At 56.3% G+C, this 19,838-nt stretch overlaps 1 protein-coding gene across 5 annotated transcripts in view; it reads right to left on the bottom strand.

Moving 5' to 3' along the window:
* Positions 1 to 19,838, bottom strand: part of NAV1 (neuron navigator 1) — a 182,018-nt gene that overhangs the window by 114,539 nt on the left and 47,641 nt on the right. For all 5 annotated transcript variants that reach the window (XM_019750858.3, XM_088799192.1, XM_088799193.1 and 2 more), the window contains exons 2-3: positions 15,116 to 15,859; positions 9,915 to 10,018 (exon numbers count right to left, since the gene is read on the bottom strand). In XM_019750858.3, the coding sequence (XP_019606417.3) occupies positions 9,915 to 10,018; positions 15,116 to 15,843 (832 nt within the window). In that variant the 5' untranslated portion in view covers positions 15,844 to 15,859. The remainder of the gene's footprint in view (positions 1 to 9,914; positions 10,019 to 15,115; positions 15,860 to 19,838) is intronic.

Here is a 19,838-nt window from a genome sequence, read left to right as displayed (position 1 = left end):
ACTGAAGGGGTTCCATGCTGGGACGTGGCCTGGGCACAGGCAGTGCCCAAAGCGAGGCCGTTCCTGAGATGTTCTCTGGGCACACACACGGTACGCCCGCTTAGCTCAGGGAAGGTCTCTGGCCCCATCCTGGTGTCAGATCTCTGGGGACGCACACCCTCCCTTCCTACCCCACAGGCCGCTGTAATGAGACCGCAGTCACGCCTCGCTCAGAGGCCAGCCTCTAATTTGCACAACACACGCACAATGCGATCACAGAGGATCACCTTTCCTAAAAATAGCAATGTGAGACTCCGGGGACATTTGTACGCTGACGTCCCAGGTTACAGCGGCTCTTGCTTGTCGTCTCTATGTTCTTTTACTGCATATACATTCATCCTTAGCATTCAGGAGAAATGAACGGGTGGCCCTGTGGCCGAAAGGTCCCTTCCACCTGCCACCTCTCCCTGGGGTTCATTGGGGCCCTGGTCTCTGGCACCCAGGTCTGTGGGGTCATCCGGTCACATTAGTCTTTAGAATTGATGAAACACCATCCTACGTCGCTCTGTCCCCTGGAACGTCCTAGTCCCACAGGCCCACGGCCCCTGGGACCAGGCCTTCCTCTCCTGGTTGTCTCTCTCCTCATCCCCTCTCTATTCCTCTTTGTTCTGCCTTGCCTCCGCTCCAGGGATGTCATATGCCCCAAATCCCAAGTCCCCTCCTTCCTTGAATCATGCTGCCCCCTTCAAGAAGTGAGGCACTCGTCCCCCCAAAACCCTGTAAACCCCCCACTCCCTCCGGAACAAACGCCACCTGTCTGTCAGTGGGAAAACACCTTCCATGCTCGTCTCATGTTAACTCCGTGGGGATCCCCTTGAGGGCCAGTCCTCCGTCTGTCCACACATCGCCTTTCCCTGTCACCCTTGAAAGGGTCTTGCCATGGCCACGTGGTGGTCCCTCTAAACACTCATCTTGGCCTCCTGGAACTTTAGACACTCCTAATGTGGCCTCTCCCTCCATCAGGCTCTTTTTTGATTCCTTTCACATCCCCTGAGTTTCCCACCATCCTCCAGTGCAGTGGGAACCTCTGCTGCCGTGGCAACAGCCATTCCAGCATCAGTCAATAAGGCCAATGTGCAGAATGTTTCCTCCAGTCACTCCTAAAAAGACGGGGCCGGCCCTGTCACACCATGCCCAAACGCAGCCCCGAGCCCCTCCCACTCTGCAGGACGGACAGGCTGTGAGCCGTCCACTGAAGACCGAGGAGAGCTGTGTGATGCGGGGCAGAGGGGGGCGGGGGGCTGGTCTGTGGTGACCTGTGGGAGACGACTGGATCCTGCGTGGTTTCCACAGGGGAGGTGGGAAAGACACTGCTTTGGAATCATGCAAGTGAGTCCCTAACGCCCATGCCCCGAAAACCGGCTCATCACCCCACGCCCCTCTCCCCCTTCTGTGATGGGGGTGGGATGAGTGATTCGATCACATTTGTTGACCAGTAACTTAGAGCGATTTGAAGACTGCAGATACAGGAATAACAGAGCCAAGGAAAGGCCTGCTGTGTGATTTCACATCCTCACACCCCTGAGACTGGAAACGGATGTGACCCAGGTTGTCTGGGGGAGTCTGGGGGCTCTGCCCCACTGGATGGGGTGGGCAGAGGAAGAGAAGGTGGCAAGGAGGCAGGACTATTGAAGGAGGCTGCCCCACCCTGTTGACCTTGAAAGGTGACCTTGGGAGAAAGTGGGAGCTGAGGGCGGGGGTCATGGCAGGTGAGTCTAGGTGAGACCATGGCAGCTTGGAGCTGGGTGGTGACAGCGGTCAGACTCTGGCTATAATTTGAAGCCGTCAGAATTTGCTGATGGAGCAGAGGTGGGCGAGGCAGATAGAGAAGAGTCAAGGCTTTGGGCTGCACACGCTAAGACGAGTTGCCATCACTCAAGATAGGGAAGCCTTTCAGGGGAGCTGGTTTTGGAGAGAGCATCAGCGTCCTCTGTTCGCTCTGGCCCTTCTTGAGGCCAAGTGCACCTCGTCGAGGACGCCTTCCCTGACTCGGACAAGGTCCCTGTGGCCACCTGAGTCGTCCGCTAACATCCGTGGCCAGCACTCTGCACCCACTCATTTGTGTTTCCATCTTTGGTTGGTCTACTGGTGATGGGCTTCTTCTCAGAACCCAGCAGGCCGCTTTGTACCCAGTGGGCTCTCAAGAATACTTGGTGAATGACGATTGAGTAAATGAATGAATGCGTGACTCAGAGCAGATGTGTGGGGGATCGTAAACAGCGCTGACCTCCCAGAACCCCGCGGTGAGACAGTGCAGCTGGCGTGCTGGAAGGGAAGGCAGGCTCTGGGATGCCGTCCCTGCGATGCCTTCTCTGCAGCCCTGGGCTGCACGGAGGCCAGCAGGGACCCCTCTTGGTCCCTTTGAGGGAAGCTCCTGTTTTTTCGGGCAATGACCTTGGGGCACATCACTGCTGGGACCCTCTCCTGCCCATGTCTCTGCTCTGCTTGGAGGTGTGGAAGAAGTCTCCCTACACCTCTGGGAGACGGACAAGAGTGGGCAAGGTATCCTCAGGCTCCCAGGCACATGCAGCAGTCCCAACAGGAACTTGAGCTCCCGCCACTGCCACCTAAAGAAGGAAAGGGGCCCACGGACACACCAGCTTGCCCACCCCTCTGGGGCCTCGTCCAGGAAGCCGGCCCACATTGACCCACTCAGGTCCCCCCAGCCTCGTCACCACCTTTGCTTTGCCAGGGCACCGACTACTGAGACATTCTGTGGACTCTGCAGGGCCCGGCTCTGCCTGTCTGGTCCCAGGAGGCACCCTGAGCTCAGAGGTTGGGGATTTTTCTTCTGCCGCAAGGCCAGGTGTGTGGGCTCAGAAGAGGTCTGCTGCCTGCCTGTCTTACGGGGAAAATGAGACTCAGCAAACCGAAGGCCGGGAGTGGGGCCAGGGGTCAGGGGCCTCAGAGCTGCCTCCGGGCCCAGCTGTCTCGGGGAGCGCTTCCTTCCGGGAGGGTGGAAACGCTGAGAAATTCTAACCCACAACGCATTCCTGGGAGCTCAGGCAGCTGGACCCATCCCCCTGGCCTCTACGCAGCAGGCCAGGATGCAGCAGGCCAAGCCTGCCCAGGGGGTGAAAAGGGAGGGGCAGAGACCAGGCCTGAGATAAGAACAAGGCATCTCTGGTCACAAGAGGTGGTAGGACAGAGCCCAGGACAGTGTCCCCAGCTGCAGGACAGGGCTCCCAGGATGGGAGGGACACACGTCCTCCCTTGAGAGCTGGGCGCTCTGGGCTAAGTGACCCGGGGTCAGTGGGAATGTGGCTGAGGGACACCTCAGAGGGCCGAGCTGAGCCCGGAGGACTGGCCCAGGGCTGGGAGGTCTGACTGAGGGCTGAGTTTTGGCTCCTGCTCTGACCCAGGGCTGGAACACGAGGTCTCACTCCCTTGGCAGGGGCCCCTGATGGATGGGAGGCACTGAGGAGACGGCCCAGGACTGCCAGGTGCTCAGACCTTCCTTCTCCTGTGAAAGTCAGAGCCCCATGGCCTCCCACGGGGAGTGTGTCTGTGGCTTGATGACCTGGTGGCTTCCCAGGTAAGGACTGTGCCATGCGCCCTATCTGGTGGCCATAGAGGCCAGTGCTGACCCACACACAGCCTCAGGCCTTCACCCCTCCCTTCCCTGTGGCCCAGGCTAACCCCACCCCTGCCCTTCTCCTGAATGGCTTCTCTTATGTGAATTCAAGTCCCATTCACCATTCAAGGCCCAGCGTCAGGGCCTCCTCCTCCAGGAAGCATTCCCTAACTACTCCACACTGACCTTCACCTTCCCACCTATGGATCACTGCCAGGGGGCACATGGCCACACGGCCTGGTTATGCTCTGGGGACATATCCCCTCCTTCTAGCCGACTTGCAAGCCCCTTGATACAGACTGCATGTTTGTGTCTCCCCCAAGTTCATATGTGGAAGCTCTGATTCAATGTGATGATATTTGGAGGGAGGGCATTGGGCCGGCCCCTTGATCCTGGACTTGTAGCCCCCAGAACTGTGAGAAGTAAAGGTCAGTTGTTTAAGCCGCCTGGTCTGTGGTCTCTTTGGTAGAGCAGCCCGGACGGACGGACGGATGAAGGCACCTCCCTACGCTGGTTGGTCAGGGCTACCCAGTGCTTGCCAATCAGCTACTGCCACCAACTCTGGTCAGGGGCCCCCTTAGCCACGGGCACAGGCATCACTTCACAGACCCTATGAAGTAGGGATTACGTATGTCCTCGTTGTAAGAGAAACACGCCCATGTTCACCCAGCAGGCTGCTGGCGGGGTCAGAATCTGACTCCCCGTGACCATGCGGTCACTAGGCAGCTGTTTCTGGGGACTGGCTTAACAACTGCTTGTGACCCCAACAAGTGTGGAACTCCCAAGCAGAGGGAGGAGGGCGGGTCCTGGAGGGGGAGTGTATGTGGGCAGAAGCCCCCCAGCCTGTCCTGCTGAGGCCCCACTGCACCGGGGTTTGCACGGCACTGCACCTCACTGTCACGCTGAGACGGGCCCACGAAATCCGTAGCTGGGGACAGGGGTGTGGGACCTCTCCTCTGGGCACAGCCTGTGGTCTCCTCTGTACTGGGGTCCTCGTCACTCCCAGGGCCCCGGCAGTCCCGACAAGCCTAGGACCCCCCGGGCACTTCCCTATTCTGGAGTCTTGGGGTCCTGGTTCTCTTCCTGCCTTGCTGGATGGCCGTAAGGGAATACTTGTATTCTCTGCACTTTGGCAGGTCAGAAACTAGGCGGAAGTGGGGGGGTGGAGAACCTAATCCCTCTGCTTATGGATTTACAGCAGGAGGAAAACACCGTATCTAGGGGACTCTGTCTGAAACGACACTCGTTTAAAATCAGATCCCCCTGTCCCTCAAGCTAATAAAGACGCCAGGATAAGGAGTCTAGATGTCTCCCATATGTGCTTGGCGTGTGTTGCCATGGCAACTGTCCCCCACACACACACCTGCTGGGGGCTCCACTGCACACTGGGCCCAGAGGACCTCTGCACCACCCAGGTGCACCTCCTTACACCTGGACCAGCCCAGAGCGGTTGTCATGGTAACTGCTGGCATGTGATGGGGAACCCCAGGCAGGGAAGAGGAGGGCAGAGTGTGCTGCGGCTGTGCCCACGTGGTGGGTGGTGACATGTTAAGTGCCCATATGGGCACACCTAGTGTCCAATCCAACCCTCCACGTCCACACAGAGTTGGTCACTGTAAGGTCACTGAGTCACAATGCCAAGTGCAACCTCAATGCTAATCTTACTCAACACTGACCCACTTGTGATGAATCCTGTTACCTCAACGTGGGCCAAGGAAACCCAAAAACCTGATGCGGAAACACACAAGGTCCCAACCTGAGGTTTCTGGCCAGGCCTGCAATGACGTCACCATGGCAGAGCGGGGCTTCTGAATCAGTTCAGACTGGATTCAGAAGGTCCATAAAACCAACCGTCAGATGTAAGTCTTGTGTTGTGAACACGTCCACGTGTCTGTGGAGATGCATGGTTCTGAGCAGACAACAGCACATAAGGAGAGCCTGTCACCACCTGACCCTGAGCCAGCTGGGGACAGAACCTGGCCTTCCTCCCATCTGGAGGGAAAGACATTCACTGGCTGCACTCATTTGGCACCTGGGCGCTTTATTCGAGTTTTTGTTAGGATTTTAAACGAGGCGTTGAACTTAACGGGGGTAGGCCATGGGTTCATACCGCAATGAATTTTAATAGAATAATCACTGGCAATTACTTGGCATATAAAAACGGCTGTGCAAACGTTAAGAACATTCACTGGCGGGGTGGGTGGAGCTGCACACCCCATGAGGACGTCCCTGTCACCCAGCCCCATCCCACGGGCCTCTGTGCCCCTTCCTGCCTCCATGGAAACCAGGTTCTCAGCAGGACGGGTGCAGTGAGCTAGCCCCGCTCCTGCCCCTGGACTCACCATGGACGTTAGGTCCACTCTCCCTCCCCTGCCAGGGTGCTGAGTGCCCCTCCTGCACCATCTGCCCGCCTCCATCGTCACCACAAAACACACCCATTTCTTTCGCCAGCCCTGGTGGAGGCGGCAGGATCTTGAGGAAGGGACAACCTAGCCTTTCTCTGTCCTCCCCTCCCCCAGAGTCTGGGACCCTCCGTCTGCCCTGACCCTTTAATGATCTCCAGCTCCCTTGGAAGCCGGGCTCCCCCGCCCGCCAGCCACTCACAGGAAGGAGGTTTTGATTCCTTCCGCTTTGCAGGACTCGGAAGGACAAATATTACGACTGGGGGTCATTCCCAACACTTCATTTTCCTGGTCATTGCGTCCTTGTCACCTCACTCTCTTCAATGGCCTCTACCCAGAGCTCCTTCCATGTAAGCCCTGCTGGCAGCCTCCTTGTGGGGGGAAGTCTCTCAGCAGGAACCCTAATCCTTTTATCTCAGAACCACTGCACTCGTTTCTGCCCATTTAGTGGGGCCCACGGGAGGGCCTAACGCCTTGGATGTGAGTGGCATGGGGCAGCCACTCCTGGCACTGAAGCCCCTGCCAGCTCCGACATGCCCTGGGCTTTGCAAGTTACCCACAGGACTGGCTGCCCTTTGCCCAGGGGCAGGGCAAGGACCTGCCAGGCCAGGCCTTCAGGGTGACACTTGAGGGGAGGCTTCTGTGCCCTGGTCAAGAGGGACAGTGGTGCGTTTCGCATCTAGATCAGGTTCCTTCCTCCTCCCGTGGCTGAGATTTCTGGCTGCCCCACAGCTCCCTGGGTAACTACCTGAAGCTCTGAGGGTCCCACCAATAAGGACAGGTCCTGAGATCACACAAAGCCATCCACCCTGGAATGTGGTCTGTGTTGTCTCGTCAACTGTCTGTAAATCCTCTCTCCAAGCTCAGCTCAGCCCGAAGTCCCCGAGGTCCCCAAGGGCAGAGAGGATGGTGGTGTGAACTCAGCATAAAACCACACAGGTGACATCCTGGGGCTTGCTCGGGTTGAGGGAATGTTCTATAAACGAAGATCATTGTTGCCATTTGGTCATTTAGCATTTGGGGCGCCAGAAGGCAGGGGTCACCTGCTAACGAATTAGGCCGTCTTGAAGGAGCCATGGTTCCCTTCCGAGCCACACCTCTCCCCGTGAAAAATGCAGACATAATGGCGTAAATTTTGTTAGCACTCTGGCTTCCTGCGTTCTTTGATCACGGGCTGTTTGCAGCGGGGATACTGGGGTTTGGCCTGATGCTCCCGGAGCTCCCCACAAGCCCAGACGCTCCCTGGGATGCACACTCCCCGGGACGCAGGCTTCTCAGAATGGAGACACTAGGCAGCCCCCCAAATCCACAAGACACCAGAAACTGAACTGTGGCTTAAAGATGGAGTCCGCTGAACAAGGGAGAAGAAAGCAGGAGAAAAGCAAGCGACTGCCGCCTGAGGCACACTCCACACGGCCTCCTGCTCTCTGCACGGCAGGGAAGAGGCTGTTCCCCCTACACATGTCATGATGAGGCAAGTCCCTTCATTAACAGTCTGTGTCAACCTCGGGCAATCTTTCCCGGTCCCTCCGCACACGGCCTCACACATGTGGGCACACCACGCCAACATGTCAATCCTGGCTTCCTTGGGCTTCCCAAATTGAGCTCTGATGGTGGCCTGTGCACTGCTGTGCACTGCTGGCACCCAAGGGGGTCTCAGCAGGAGTGACCAGTACAACCAGCTGGGCTGGGGGAGTCCGGGCCGAGATGAGCTCACAGACCATTGGGGGATGTCTGAGCTACAGAAGAAAGCAGACCGGCCCCATGTCCACAAAGTGACATAGAAATGACATGATCAATAGTTGTGAAATAACTGAGCGGGCTCTGTGAATAATATCAGTGTCAGTCTATGACACAGAACTCTCCAAAGCACCCCGTTCTCCTTCTACAAAGTGGGGGAATAAGCCCAGGGTCCCCCCCCCGTGCTGCCCTGTCAGTTCTGACAAGGGCGGTCACTGGGTAGTTTTTTTGGGGCCAACAGATTCTCTAGAGCAGCTGGATGAACCCTGACACTGAACTCCTTGAGGGCAGGTCAATCTTACTCATTTTTTATCCCAGTGTCTAGCAAGGTGCTGGCACAAGGCAGGTACCCAGTGACGGTTTGGTGACTGACTGACTGACTGACTGACTGACTGACTGACTGACTGACTGAATGAATGAATGAATGAATGAATGAATATCAAGCCCTGAGTGAAGTTCAGGGGTAGAGGGAGCAGGGCTTAAATGGAAGCCTTGTCTCCTCTCTTCCTCTCGCCTCTGCTTTCTCCAAGTTCAGAAGACTACAGGCGCCCTACAAAGGAAGAGCAGACCCCAAACCGCCCCATCCCACTGGTCAGAGAGCGGGGCGTATCCTTCGCCCTGATGGGTCACCACACCGCCTGACCAGGGCCAGAGCAGAGGCAGCATGTGAACCTGTCCCTGTCCCCAGAGGCCTTGAGGAAGCCACCTCCCCAGTTCCTGCACTCTGTCCCACAGCATGACCCACACTCTCAGATCCAGGTGAGGGTGGTCTTGCAGCTGACAAACATGGGGGTTCCTAGCGCCTGTCTGCAGCACACATGAGAAGTCCTCTCTCCGACTCATCGGATGACAATCACGGACACGAGCCCGGTTAGGTGGCATGCATCACTAGCTCAAGCCATGTGGCGCACACATAAGGAAGCCATTACACTCACAAAACTGCAAGTGTAAAAATAGAGACATAGTTTCCTGGTTACCACATTCTAATCTGATGGTCTTTCAGTGCCAGTGAAATTTGGTTTCCTTTTGTCCCCTGCCATGCCCCGTTTCCCCTGCGTGTCTACTTATTGTGGGAGGCGGTGGTTCACTGTTTCAATGCCCAGTCCCCACCCTGCAGTCTTCCACCCCACAGCTTGCCAGGGAAGAGTGACTGTGGCTGCTGTGTTTCCAGGTCACAGTGGCTCTAAGTCCCAGCTGGAGACCAGGCCCGAAGACAGCTCCAAAGGATGGAGGGACACGCGGCTGCCTGCCCAGCAGTGGACAAGGCAGGTGGCACACCAGCAGTGGCCAGTGCCATCTGGGTCAGGCTGTTTTCCCTGCCCAGATTTGCCCACTGGAGCAGGGCACTGACCTGAAGCGGTGACCATCTCGGGTTTGCCAAAAGCAAGTTTATGTCTTTCCTAGTACAAGTGTCCCTTTGTCTGGGGAACGAGAGGACAGAGCTGCTCCCTGCAGTGTGGAGTGTCACAGACCTCCGGTGCATTTCACAGCTGTCCTCCAGACATGTCTGTAATGCTGCAAGAAAAGCAGCACACACCTCACGCCCAGCTAAGAGCTTAGAATCTACGGTAGGTTCTACGGCAGCTACACGCATGCATTCATCATTGATTCATTCAGAGACACCGACGGGCACCTGCCATGGGCCAGGGACCGGCCTGGGGACACGCAGTGTCTGTGCCCTCACAGAATATCACTGTTTTCGGGTGAGTCTCACACTCTGGTTCCTGAGGCTACACATCACATGATCTGCTAGGACTCAGATGCCATAGGAAAGGTGGTCCTGGGAGAGGAAGCAGATGCCAGGCCGCTGGCCAGGTGGCTGTGGCCTGTAGGCCTGGCCCCCAGCACCTTCACTGGTAATCTGGGCTTTGCTTGCAACCTGGCTCTGGGCTGTCACACTCCCAACTTACACTGTCTGTCATGGCCTCGGAGGCTCCCGCACCCTGAGCGCTGGGTAAACACAGCACCCACCGGCCTCTCTGCTACCCTGACCTCGAAGTGTTCCTGCACCTGTAGGACCAGCTCTGGGTTGAACCAAGAATGGCCACAGCTCAAAGTGCAATTCACAGCTGATGCCCAGTCGTGACAGATGGACCTGGTCATCAGGTGGGCCGGGGCCTCCCGTCCCCAGGAGCAAGTCCATCCCCGGGACCACTTACCCATGCAGGACAAGCTGTCCTCAGTCCCACCACTGGGGCTAAAGTAGTCGTCCATGGCCCAGCTGGCCTGGGGGAGTGGGCCGGGCTCCTGGTCTGTCTGCAACCTGCGGGACAGAGAAGGCTGGTTGGTCACTCGTGGCCTCGGAACCCCTGCCTGGGGCTGAGGAAACCCCGCAGAGCTTGGTGCTTCTCCTCTGCCAGTGCCTGCACCCAAATGCTCAGGCCTCCCTGATGGGCACAGAGTATGTACACGCCAGGAGGCAGCAAACCTGAGGGGAAAGCTGGGGTGGGGAGTATGGGGGGAGCCCCCACGGGCACAGACGCCTGAGGCCAGTCGCCCCAATCCCATGAGCGGGCATCGCCTGCAGGGCATGGGCTCTCAGGCCCGATCACTGCTCCGGGGCTGTGCACAGATCAGAGCCACGTGCACACACGCAGGGAGACTCCCCCTGAGCTGAGGTCACTGACTCCTGTGAGAGCTGAGGGGACACACAGGCCTCCTGGCCTAGTCAGCAAGCAGATCGGAGAAGGAGGGGTAGGCCCAGCTCGGGCCAGTGACTCCCAGGAGGATAAGTCCGGGCTGGGCCAGTGGTGGCAGCAGGAAGGAAGGGTGGGGTCCTGGGCACCGGCTCCCAAGCACACAGACCTCTGAGCAGGGCCGCTCCCTCCCTCCTCCCGGGAACAAAGGCTGGGAGCTTTCATTACAGGCAATTACCCTGGGCTCTGGGAGCTGGCCCGCCCCATCCTGTCCTCCAGCTAAATGGTGCTTTGGCATCTGAGCAGGAGGGGAGAGCAGGGCTAGGGCTGGGGGGGGCGGGGCAGGGCTGGGGGTGCAGACGCTGGTCCTGGGAGGGCTCTGGGGGGGGGGGGACCTGCGAGTCTCCAGTGCTCTGCGATGCCTCCCTCCAGTTTTCTATCTTCAGCACCTAGATGGCTGGGGCTCTGGGCTCAGCTCTGCTATTAACTCGCTGTGCAATGCAGAGCAGACCTCTCCCCGCTCGGGGTCTCATTTCCATCGTGGGGTGGACATTGTGACCTCTGTGAGGTCCATATCGGTTTGACAGTCTAAGGTTGGTTTCTTGGAAGAAATGAGCATAGACCTGAGTGTCTGAAGTAAGAGAGGCAACGTGCTGGGGAGAAAGTGAGAGGACATTCTACCAGGGAGAGAGAATTCTGCGTAACGTATAAGCACGCACGTAAAGAGCAAGCACAGTTGGAGTTGGACGCAGGCCACGTGGGCATAACCAGTATTCGAAACAGGCCTGGTTTGCTGCCGTGGGTGACATGGTCACTGTGGTGACACAAGGGCGGGAGGGGGTTGGGCCGATGGGCAGGGGCTCCGAGAAGGCGGCCTGCACCTCTCAGCCTCAGTGGGCTCTGCCCTTTTATGTTGTCCTGCCTCCACACTGCCCCTCCCTGCCCAGCTTGAGTGGACAGTAGCGTCTGTGCTGGAAGTTGGCTGGAGGCTGAACCAGACAGAACAAAACCAGCGACCCAGCAGCCCTGACTCCATGGACTGGACCCTCCTCATTGAAGTGGATCCGCCAGCAGCCAGCAGAGGGAGGGAGGCGAGAGCTGCCAGGGAGAAAAACACCTAGAAAGGGCAGCACCAATGCTAGTGACGCTGCCTGGCTGTTTTCCAGGACAGCAGAGGGCACGAGGCTGAAGATTTCGTGGGTCCCGACCGAGGGGCATTTACGCCTCTCTGGGTCCAAGGAGCAGAGTATCCAGAGGGGGGCGGTGGCTGGGTCAGGGGTCAGAGGAGAGGCAGGAGGTCACAGGAAGGACTGTGCTAGACCCTTGACAGGAGGTGGGCCGGGAAAAGGTGGCTGACAGACACACTTCCTGGAGAATCAGGTCAGGATGACCAGGCTGGAGACGCCAGACTGGGGACGGGCGGGGAGCAGCTGACATTCTGCCCAGGTGCTGGGATGCGGAGCAGACTTCCACGAAAGCAGCATGTCTGTGGCTTCGAGGGAGCAGATGGCACCTCCTTGGCTTGGAACTCGCGGGGTGGCCCAACCTGGCTGTTGGCAGAGCTGCCCATGGCAGCAGCTCCAGGCCCCGCAGGCTATGCTGGGCTCCCGCCCCCTGCCTGCAGCACCTTGGGTATCCTTGGTCCTTGCCCAAACCGTGACCCTACATGTAACCCTAACCCGGGGCCTGAAAGGAGCCCCCTCTGAGGTTCCAGTGTCTGCTGAGTGGTGCTGTCGGCCGCACTGAAATGCTCAGAGGAAGAAGCTCTGACCTTGCTGGAAAAGGTCAGCTTCCAGATGTGGCCGGGAACCTGCAGGGTAGAGGATGGAACACCCCGTTTAATGCCGGACACCCTTTCCCAAAGACTGAACTCCACGTGAAGGGCGTCAGGCAGGAGCAGACCCCGGAGTCACCATGAAGCGTTTGCTAACCAGACGGGAAGACTGCGGGGGAGGTGCGCCCCGCGTCTGCACTTCCTCGAGAACCTGCGGTGCACGGGTCACGGGGACACAGGGCTGCTTCTTGGGAACAGGACCAAGTGTGCTCACTGGGCAGTCAGAAAACAGGCTTGGGAGGCAGAGACGCCGGGTCAGATGTCCTCTGGTCCTGGAGTCAGCAGGGTTCTCGCAGTGACGGGAAGCTCGCGGCCTCACGGGTCCTTCGGACGATCTGTCTCAAGCTAACTTCTGGCCACCACGAGGCCGACTCTGGTCCTTGGAGCTGCACCAAGTAAACCTAACTCATCTCACAGCACGACAGCCCTTCAAATATCTGAAAACAGCTCTCAGGCCCTCTCCAAGCTTTCCTTCTCCAAAGCAAACAGCTCAGTTCCTTTAATCTTCTTTATTTTTTAAAATATTTTTTTTATTTTTCAACTACAGTTGATATTCAATATTATATTAGTTTCAGGTGTACAGCATAGTGGTTAGATGTTTATATAATTTAAGACGTGATTGCCCCCAATAAGACTAGCACCCTCCTGGCACTGTACGTAGTTAGGACAATATCATTGCCTGTATTCCCTACGCTTTGCTTTACGTCCCCGTGACTATTTTTATAATTGACAATCGTACTTCTTACTCCCTTCACCTTTTTCACCCTGTCCCCAAACCCCCTCCCATCTGGCAACCATCAGTTTGTTCTCTGTATCTATGAGTCTGTTTCTGTTTTGTTTGCTCATTTATTCTGTTCTCTCGATTCCACATATAAGTGAGATCATGTGGTATTTGTCTTTCTCAGTCTGACTTGTTGCACTCAGCATAATATCTGCTAGGTCCATCCACGTTGTTGCAAATGGTAAGATTTCATTCTTTTTAATGGCCGAGGGATACCCCATTGTATAGACGAGCCACCTCTTCTTTGTCCCGTCGTCTACTGATGCGCTCTTAGGTTGCTTCCATATCTTCACTGCTGTAAATAGGGCGGCAGTGAACAGAGGGCTGTATACAGCTTTTGAAGGAGCATTTTGGGTTTCTTTAGATAAATACCCAGAAGTAGGATTACTGGGTCCTTCTTTGTCTCTTGTTATAGCCTTTGTTTTAAAGTCTATTTTGTCCAATATAAGTATTACTACCCCAGCTTTCTTTATGTTTGTTTGTTTCCATCTTCATGAAATACCTTTTTCCATCTCTTTACTTTCCATCTGTGTGTGTCTTTCGACCTGAAGTGGGTCTCATGTAGGCAGCATGTGGAAGGGTCTTGTTTTCTTATCCATTCAGCCACCCTATGTCCTTTGATTGCAGCATTTACTCCATTTACATTAAAGCAATTGTTGATAGATATGTAATTATTGCCATTTATTAACCATATTTTTTTCTGCTTCTTAAGGAAGTCCCTTTAGCATTACTTGTAATACTGGTTTGGTGGTGCTTTAGTCATTCTTATGACACCTTTTTTGGATCCCTCACCAATCTGCAGTGTTTCTTTAAAGGTGTTTCTGTGCATCAGTGTTCTTTTAAAATGGGGTGTCTGTAACGGACGACTCTCAATGAGTCCTGAATGCAGAGACTGTAGTGTGGGCCACTAACGTCCTTGTCCTGGACCCCGGGGCCCGAACACTAGTGGCGCGAGTGCCTTCGGTTTCCCAGACACCCAGTCACACTGTCGCTTCTCCTGGCAGCTCAGACTCCCCGTGGTTCCCACCTCTCCCCAGGCGCTGTGACGCCCCAGCGGTCCCAGTGTCCAGGGAACACAGACAAGCTTTTCTACCCAAAATGTGAGAGTTTATCTTCCATTTGCATTGGAAAAGCCCAGGAAGTCAGGAAGGTATTTGATTTGCATTGGGGCATTTCTAGACTCTGGAATACTCAGTAATGAAAATTTAGTTTACTTAATGTGGTCATTAAGTAAAGAGTTCTATTTTTATTGGAAAAGCATAGTTGACTGAAGGGTCTGTTTTGCTAGGCACTCAACTCGCCACGTCTGAAGGAAGCTGGAGAGACCTGCTTGCTGACCACACTGAGGTCCAATGGTGGCTGCCCCGTATGACCATTTAAGAAGCATTACGTACTATCCTTAGAATGCCAGGCACAGCAACCGATATGTACAAAGCAACATGGTAAGTGGAGGGAGAGGCAGCAACAGATGAACAGACAGACAGACAGACATAGGCATTAGGGCAGGCCAAGCAGGAAGAGTTAAGATCTCACTCCCAGGGACTCAGGGCCAGAGCCCACGACAGTGCAGTGAGGTGACTGTCCCAGATGAGCGGAGCAGACGACCTCCCTATCAACCTGCCTACTGGCCTAATGACCTACCCACCTACCTACTTACCTACTGACTTCCCTACCTACCCCCCCCCACCTACCTACTGACTTACCCACCTACCTACCCACTTACCCACCCACCCACCTACCCAACCAGCTACCCAACCACCTACCCACCTATCTACCTACCTACCTACCGACAGACCTATCTAACTGCTTCAGGCTCCCCAGCACCCTGATGCAGCCTCCTCACTTCCCAGAGAGCAGGGGAAATGGACATTTTAGGGGTACCCTCCTTATGAGCCTCGGACTGTTCTGGAGTCCCGAGAGTTGAGAAACACCAGAGCTTCGATCCGGTTCCCTTTATATGTTCCCAATCCCATCAGCTCTCGAACCCCCGTCTGTAGGCCTCCCCTGCCTAACTTCTCCCATTCATACTCTGGGTCCTCTGGTCCCCACCAGCCACTCAGTATCAAGGGTGCTCCCCGCTTTGGGCTTGTCCCGGGGTCCCCCACTCACCTGTACTGGAAGGGGGCCACGGTGGCTGTGACAGGCTGGCTCTGCTGATGGCCCGAGGAGAAGCTGATGGTCCCCTGGGCTGGGGACGGACGTGTGCTCTGCACGGGACTGCAGGCTGGGGACGGTGTCCCTGAGGCCACCCCTGCCTCAGGCTCCAAAGGCCTGGGCACCCCGGAAGCTCTGTGGCCTTTGTCTCTCTGATCTTTTCCGGGACAGTCAGGAGCCTTTTGACCTTCAGGAGCCCCTGGGATGTGGGTTTCTCCATGAGAGCTGGAGTTCGGCTGGGGCGGGCTCCTGCCCCGAGGCTGGCGGACTGGAATCCCTTCCCGGGCCACCTTCTTCCTTCCCTGGGAGCCCCATGCGTCCCCTCCTCTTCTGGGCCCAGCCCGGCTGGACATGGCTGCTTTGGGGGCTGCCCTGGGACTGCTCCATGGAGCGCTGGAGAGGCTGTCAGCACCCTCAGCCGACTCCCTTACTGCGCCGGCAGCCTTGGGGGAGCCTCGGCCCCGGGAGGCCTTAGGAGAGGAGCTGCTGGGCGGGCCTGCGGCTGTGCCCAGCCTGGGGGAGGCCGCTCGCTGCGGGCTCAGGGCCAGGCCAGCCTGGCGCGGCCGCAGCTGGGGAGAGGCGCCCGGGGTGTGAATCCGGGTCTGGGAGGCAGCTCGTGGCACTGGGATGGAGGAGACATAATGGGGCCGACTGGCAGAGTTCACATTGGCCATCCCGTTCATGGTCAGCGAGGCTGCCCTGGAGAGAGAGGAGAGAGAAGACCATTAGGCACTGGCCCAGCTTCAGGCCTCTGCTGCACAGCGGTGACTTTGGGGGCACAGACGCCCCAGCACCAGGCTCGGCATCAGACTCCGGGGCTCCCAGCCTGACTCAGGGCACCCCCCTTTCCTCCGCTTGGAAATGAGGCTGTAAGGGCCACGTGCAAACGTGGGTGAAAGTGCTTTGGGAGTGTAATGCGCTGGACAAACGGGGTTCACTCACTCCCCTTGTCTCTGCTCCTGTCCATTCAGCAGGACAGCCCCTTCCCTCTCAGGTCTCTCCTGGTTCTAGAGTGTCCGTGGTAAGCCATCTGCCTTCTGCCCCAGGCTTTTCTCTGCCCTTCCCTTCCACTCGCCACGTCACCTGGCACCTGGCTCTCCCCCAGGGGAGTGGAATCTTCCAGACCCCACTGGCCCAAAAGGTGGGGCAGCCAATCACAATCCCGCAAATCATAAACTTGTAAATACCCACCTCAGCCCCACACCGGCCACCATTCCTGCCACCTGGCTCGTACCATTCGCTGGCCCTCCGCACGGATGCCATCTCTCCTGGTTTCTCCACAAGCCCCCACCCCTCAGTCACTGGACATTTGGGCACCTGGCTCACAGTCTTCCTCTCTCACCCATTCCCGACCCATCTTCTGACCCAGAAAGCTGACCTCTGCCACCCATTCCTCTAGTCTCAGAGACTGTGTGTCCCACCTTTAGACACAGGCAGACCCCCCTGCGCACCCCTGCCCCCGGCACCCAGGCGCTTCCCTTCCAGACTCCTATCCATCAATTATCGCATCTCTCTCCTGTATCTTCAGCATCTCCTCAGCCACCTTCCTCTCCCACCACGTTAATTAATGGACAAATTGATCTGTTAATCACTTTCATTTCAAAGGGAATTTGAAGCAGTTTACAAAGACTTGAGCAATCAATTCCAGACAGATGAAAGAGTTAAATGTAGAAAATGCAACCATAAAAGAATTTGCAGAACACGTGCATGAATGTTTCCATATTTTGTTCCGGGAAAGGTCTTTACAAGCACCATATCAAAGGCAGACATCATGAAGAAAAACACAGATAGATCTGAGTGCATAAACAGTAAAATCTCTGTGTGGACAAAACAGCTCTTTCAAAGGGTGCAAGCCATCAATAAACTATAAAAATACTTGCAACCTATGTGAGAGACGAGGAGTGAATACCTTCAGATACCGGGAGCTCAACCGAATCAGTAAAAAGCAGACCCCATAGAAGAAAGAGCAAAAGACTTGACCAAGAAATTCACAAAATAATATAATTAGATAAAACACAACAAAAACAAAAGACTTCATTAAAATTGAGGAGATGCAAATTAAGTGTTATCATTTGTTGTCATCAAATTTATCATCTTTTAGGAAATTGTAACATCAGGCTGCTGGCCGTCACACACTACTGTGGGAACACTGCCAGCTGTAGAAGTGTGCCCGAGGGGACTGATGGGCGCGACCGTTTATGTGCGAAGAAAACGCTCCAGTTGACTCCTGAAGGGTAAACTGGCACCGGGTGGAAATTGAGATGAAGGACATCTGGACAGAGAAAAGCCCACGAGAGCACAGCCGGTCCACCTGAGGCCACGGCAATGTCCCCTTTCGTGCCATGGAGAAAGCTGCCAGCAACACGCGATATGGTTTATGGCTGCTGCTGACCTTCCCCTGACCTAGACTCTGTGGTTCCAGACCGCTGACAAGCTCAACTGTAAGAAGTCAGTAGGACCCTCGAGATTGGTGGGTTTACAGAACCACAGCTTGAGCTGACTGTGAGGGTTGGGGCTCATAGGACTGTGTTCCTGACAGATGGAATAATTTCCACAAGACAGAGGAATGCTATGACCCCTCCTCCTTTCCTCTAATTTGTCGTTTGATGACTTGATACCATTATTGGAGGAACTGAAGCACCCCCACCTCCCCCAGCAGAGAGGAACCACACAGCTTGCCTCCACTGCTCCAGCAGCTGCCCACCAACGAGACCCACAGGGCCATGTCGGAGGCTGGCCTGACCCCTACTTCCTCCCCGTCCATCTCATGCCACTCCCTGCCCACCCACCAGGCCACACACTGAATCACGGCCTCCCACGCAGGGCACCCTGCCCTGTCCCCAGCCCCAGCATGCCAGCTGTGAGAATTTGAGTACATTACTTGACTCTCCATGCCCGGTCTGTAAAATGAGGGTACGATAAAATCTAGAAACTAGTCTGGTGGAGACATGGGGCGTCTTAAGAAGAGAACACCAGGCCTCAGCCTGGCCTCAGGGCGGTTGTCAGAGTCCTTCCCCAGCAGAGGTGAGGGTATGTTCATGTGGTCGTCTTCCTTCCATTGGCCAACCCACTGACGGTCAGTTACATGCATCTCTGGCAATGCCGAGTGTGGGCCTGCTCAAAGGCTCCTGTGGGCCCTGAGCAGCTGACCCTGGCCGCCAGCACAGAGCTGGGCCACGCACTGAGCAGCTGAGCTAAGGAGCTGAGCCCCCGTGAGAAGGGCCTGAGACCACTGAGCCACTGCAGCATCCCCGGCCCACACCCCTCGGTCCTGTATCCTGACTGTGGGCTCTCATTCACCCCTGGGGCTTTGTTCCGTGTCAGCTCGTTTGCTGAGGCACCAGGCCGTGTGCTCTGCCCTCTCCACCTGCACTGGCCCTGCAAGGCGGTGCTAGTATTGTCATCCCCACTTCACAGGCAGGGACACCGACGCAGAGAGGCTAAGGAGCTGGCTCCTGCTCACACAGCGAGTCAGTGGCAGAGCCGGGTGGGACCCAGACACCCTGGCTCCGGCCAGTGCTTGCTGCTGACCCGACAGCCTGCATCCAGGCCTCCCCGACCTTTCAGCCAGTGAGTCATCTGGCCCAGGCTCCACCAGGACAAGTGCAAGCCACTGGCTCAGGGCTCTGCACACCCGGAGCCAGGAAGCGTGTGGGACCCCTACATATTTTCCTCCAGCTCAGAAGGAGGTGAGCGCTTAAGCGCCAGCTCCCTCAAGAACAGGGGACCAGGGTGTGGTGCGGGCACGGAAGGCGGGCACGGAAGGGGCAGTCCCCCGCGGCTGCAGGTCCCGCCCGGCCCTCCCTCCGCTGCCCTTTCTGCCCTTGAGGCGCCCGCCCGCCGCGGCGGCGGTGGTGCTGACGGGACAGCTCCCTGCAGCGGCGCATTAAAGGGGCCGCGTCTGCATCGCCTGCAGGCGGTCAGGGGGCCCATTTCAAAAGGTCAGAACGTGGTTCCTGCAGCATCAAGAGGCTGGATGTGCTTTTTAAACATTTGAAGAAAGAAAGAAAACGAAAAAGAAAAGTCTGGGAGGTGGGACTCATGGGTGCTAGGTCCCATGGTTCCCTCGTGGGCTGAGTGAATTGGGGCAAATCAGGTATCTTGCCTGGTGCCTTGTTCAGCAGCTTTCCAATAGGGAGGCAAACCTGGCCTCTCAGGAGGTGAGGGAAGTAGGGAAGTCACTCATGTTAGAGCACTGGGGTGTCCCTGGACTCCAGCACTGAGGTGACACTGCTCCGTGGTGGTTAGAATACGGGTCTCCAGTTGGAGCCCCCCATTGACACCCCCACCGCACCCCCCAGGGCAAATCTAGCTTGCACTGGCTGCTTCCCAGCTGTGGTCCCAAGCAAGTTACTTAACCCCCCTGGTCTGTTTCCTCAGCTCCAAAACGGGGACAATAATAACGCCTCCTCACAGGGCTGTCCTAAGGATTGCATGTTATTATACGAATATCACTGCAGACAGAGCCTGGCCCATAAGAATCACTGAAGGAAGGTTTTTACTATGAAGTCAGACAGGCCAGGAGCACAGCACTCATCTCGTCTGTCTGACCCAAATTTCCCACGCGCACCTTTTGTCACGTGTCCCAGTCAGAATAACACGGCCGTTGTCAGCAGAGCGTCTCATCTCTAACCTGCACGTCTAGTTTCTATCTCAGCATGAATAGGACAGCCAGTTT

This window comes from Rhinolophus sinicus, chromosome 6, assembly GCF_057876585.1.
Source record: "Rhinolophus sinicus isolate RSI-liver-muscle chromosome 6, RSI-T2T, whole genome shotgun sequence".
NCBI classification, from domain to species: Eukaryota; Metazoa; Chordata; class Mammalia; order Chiroptera; family Rhinolophidae; genus Rhinolophus; species Rhinolophus sinicus.
The sequence above is the reverse complement of the archived record's forward strand: the minus strand, read 5'-3'. Positions and strand labels throughout refer to the sequence as shown.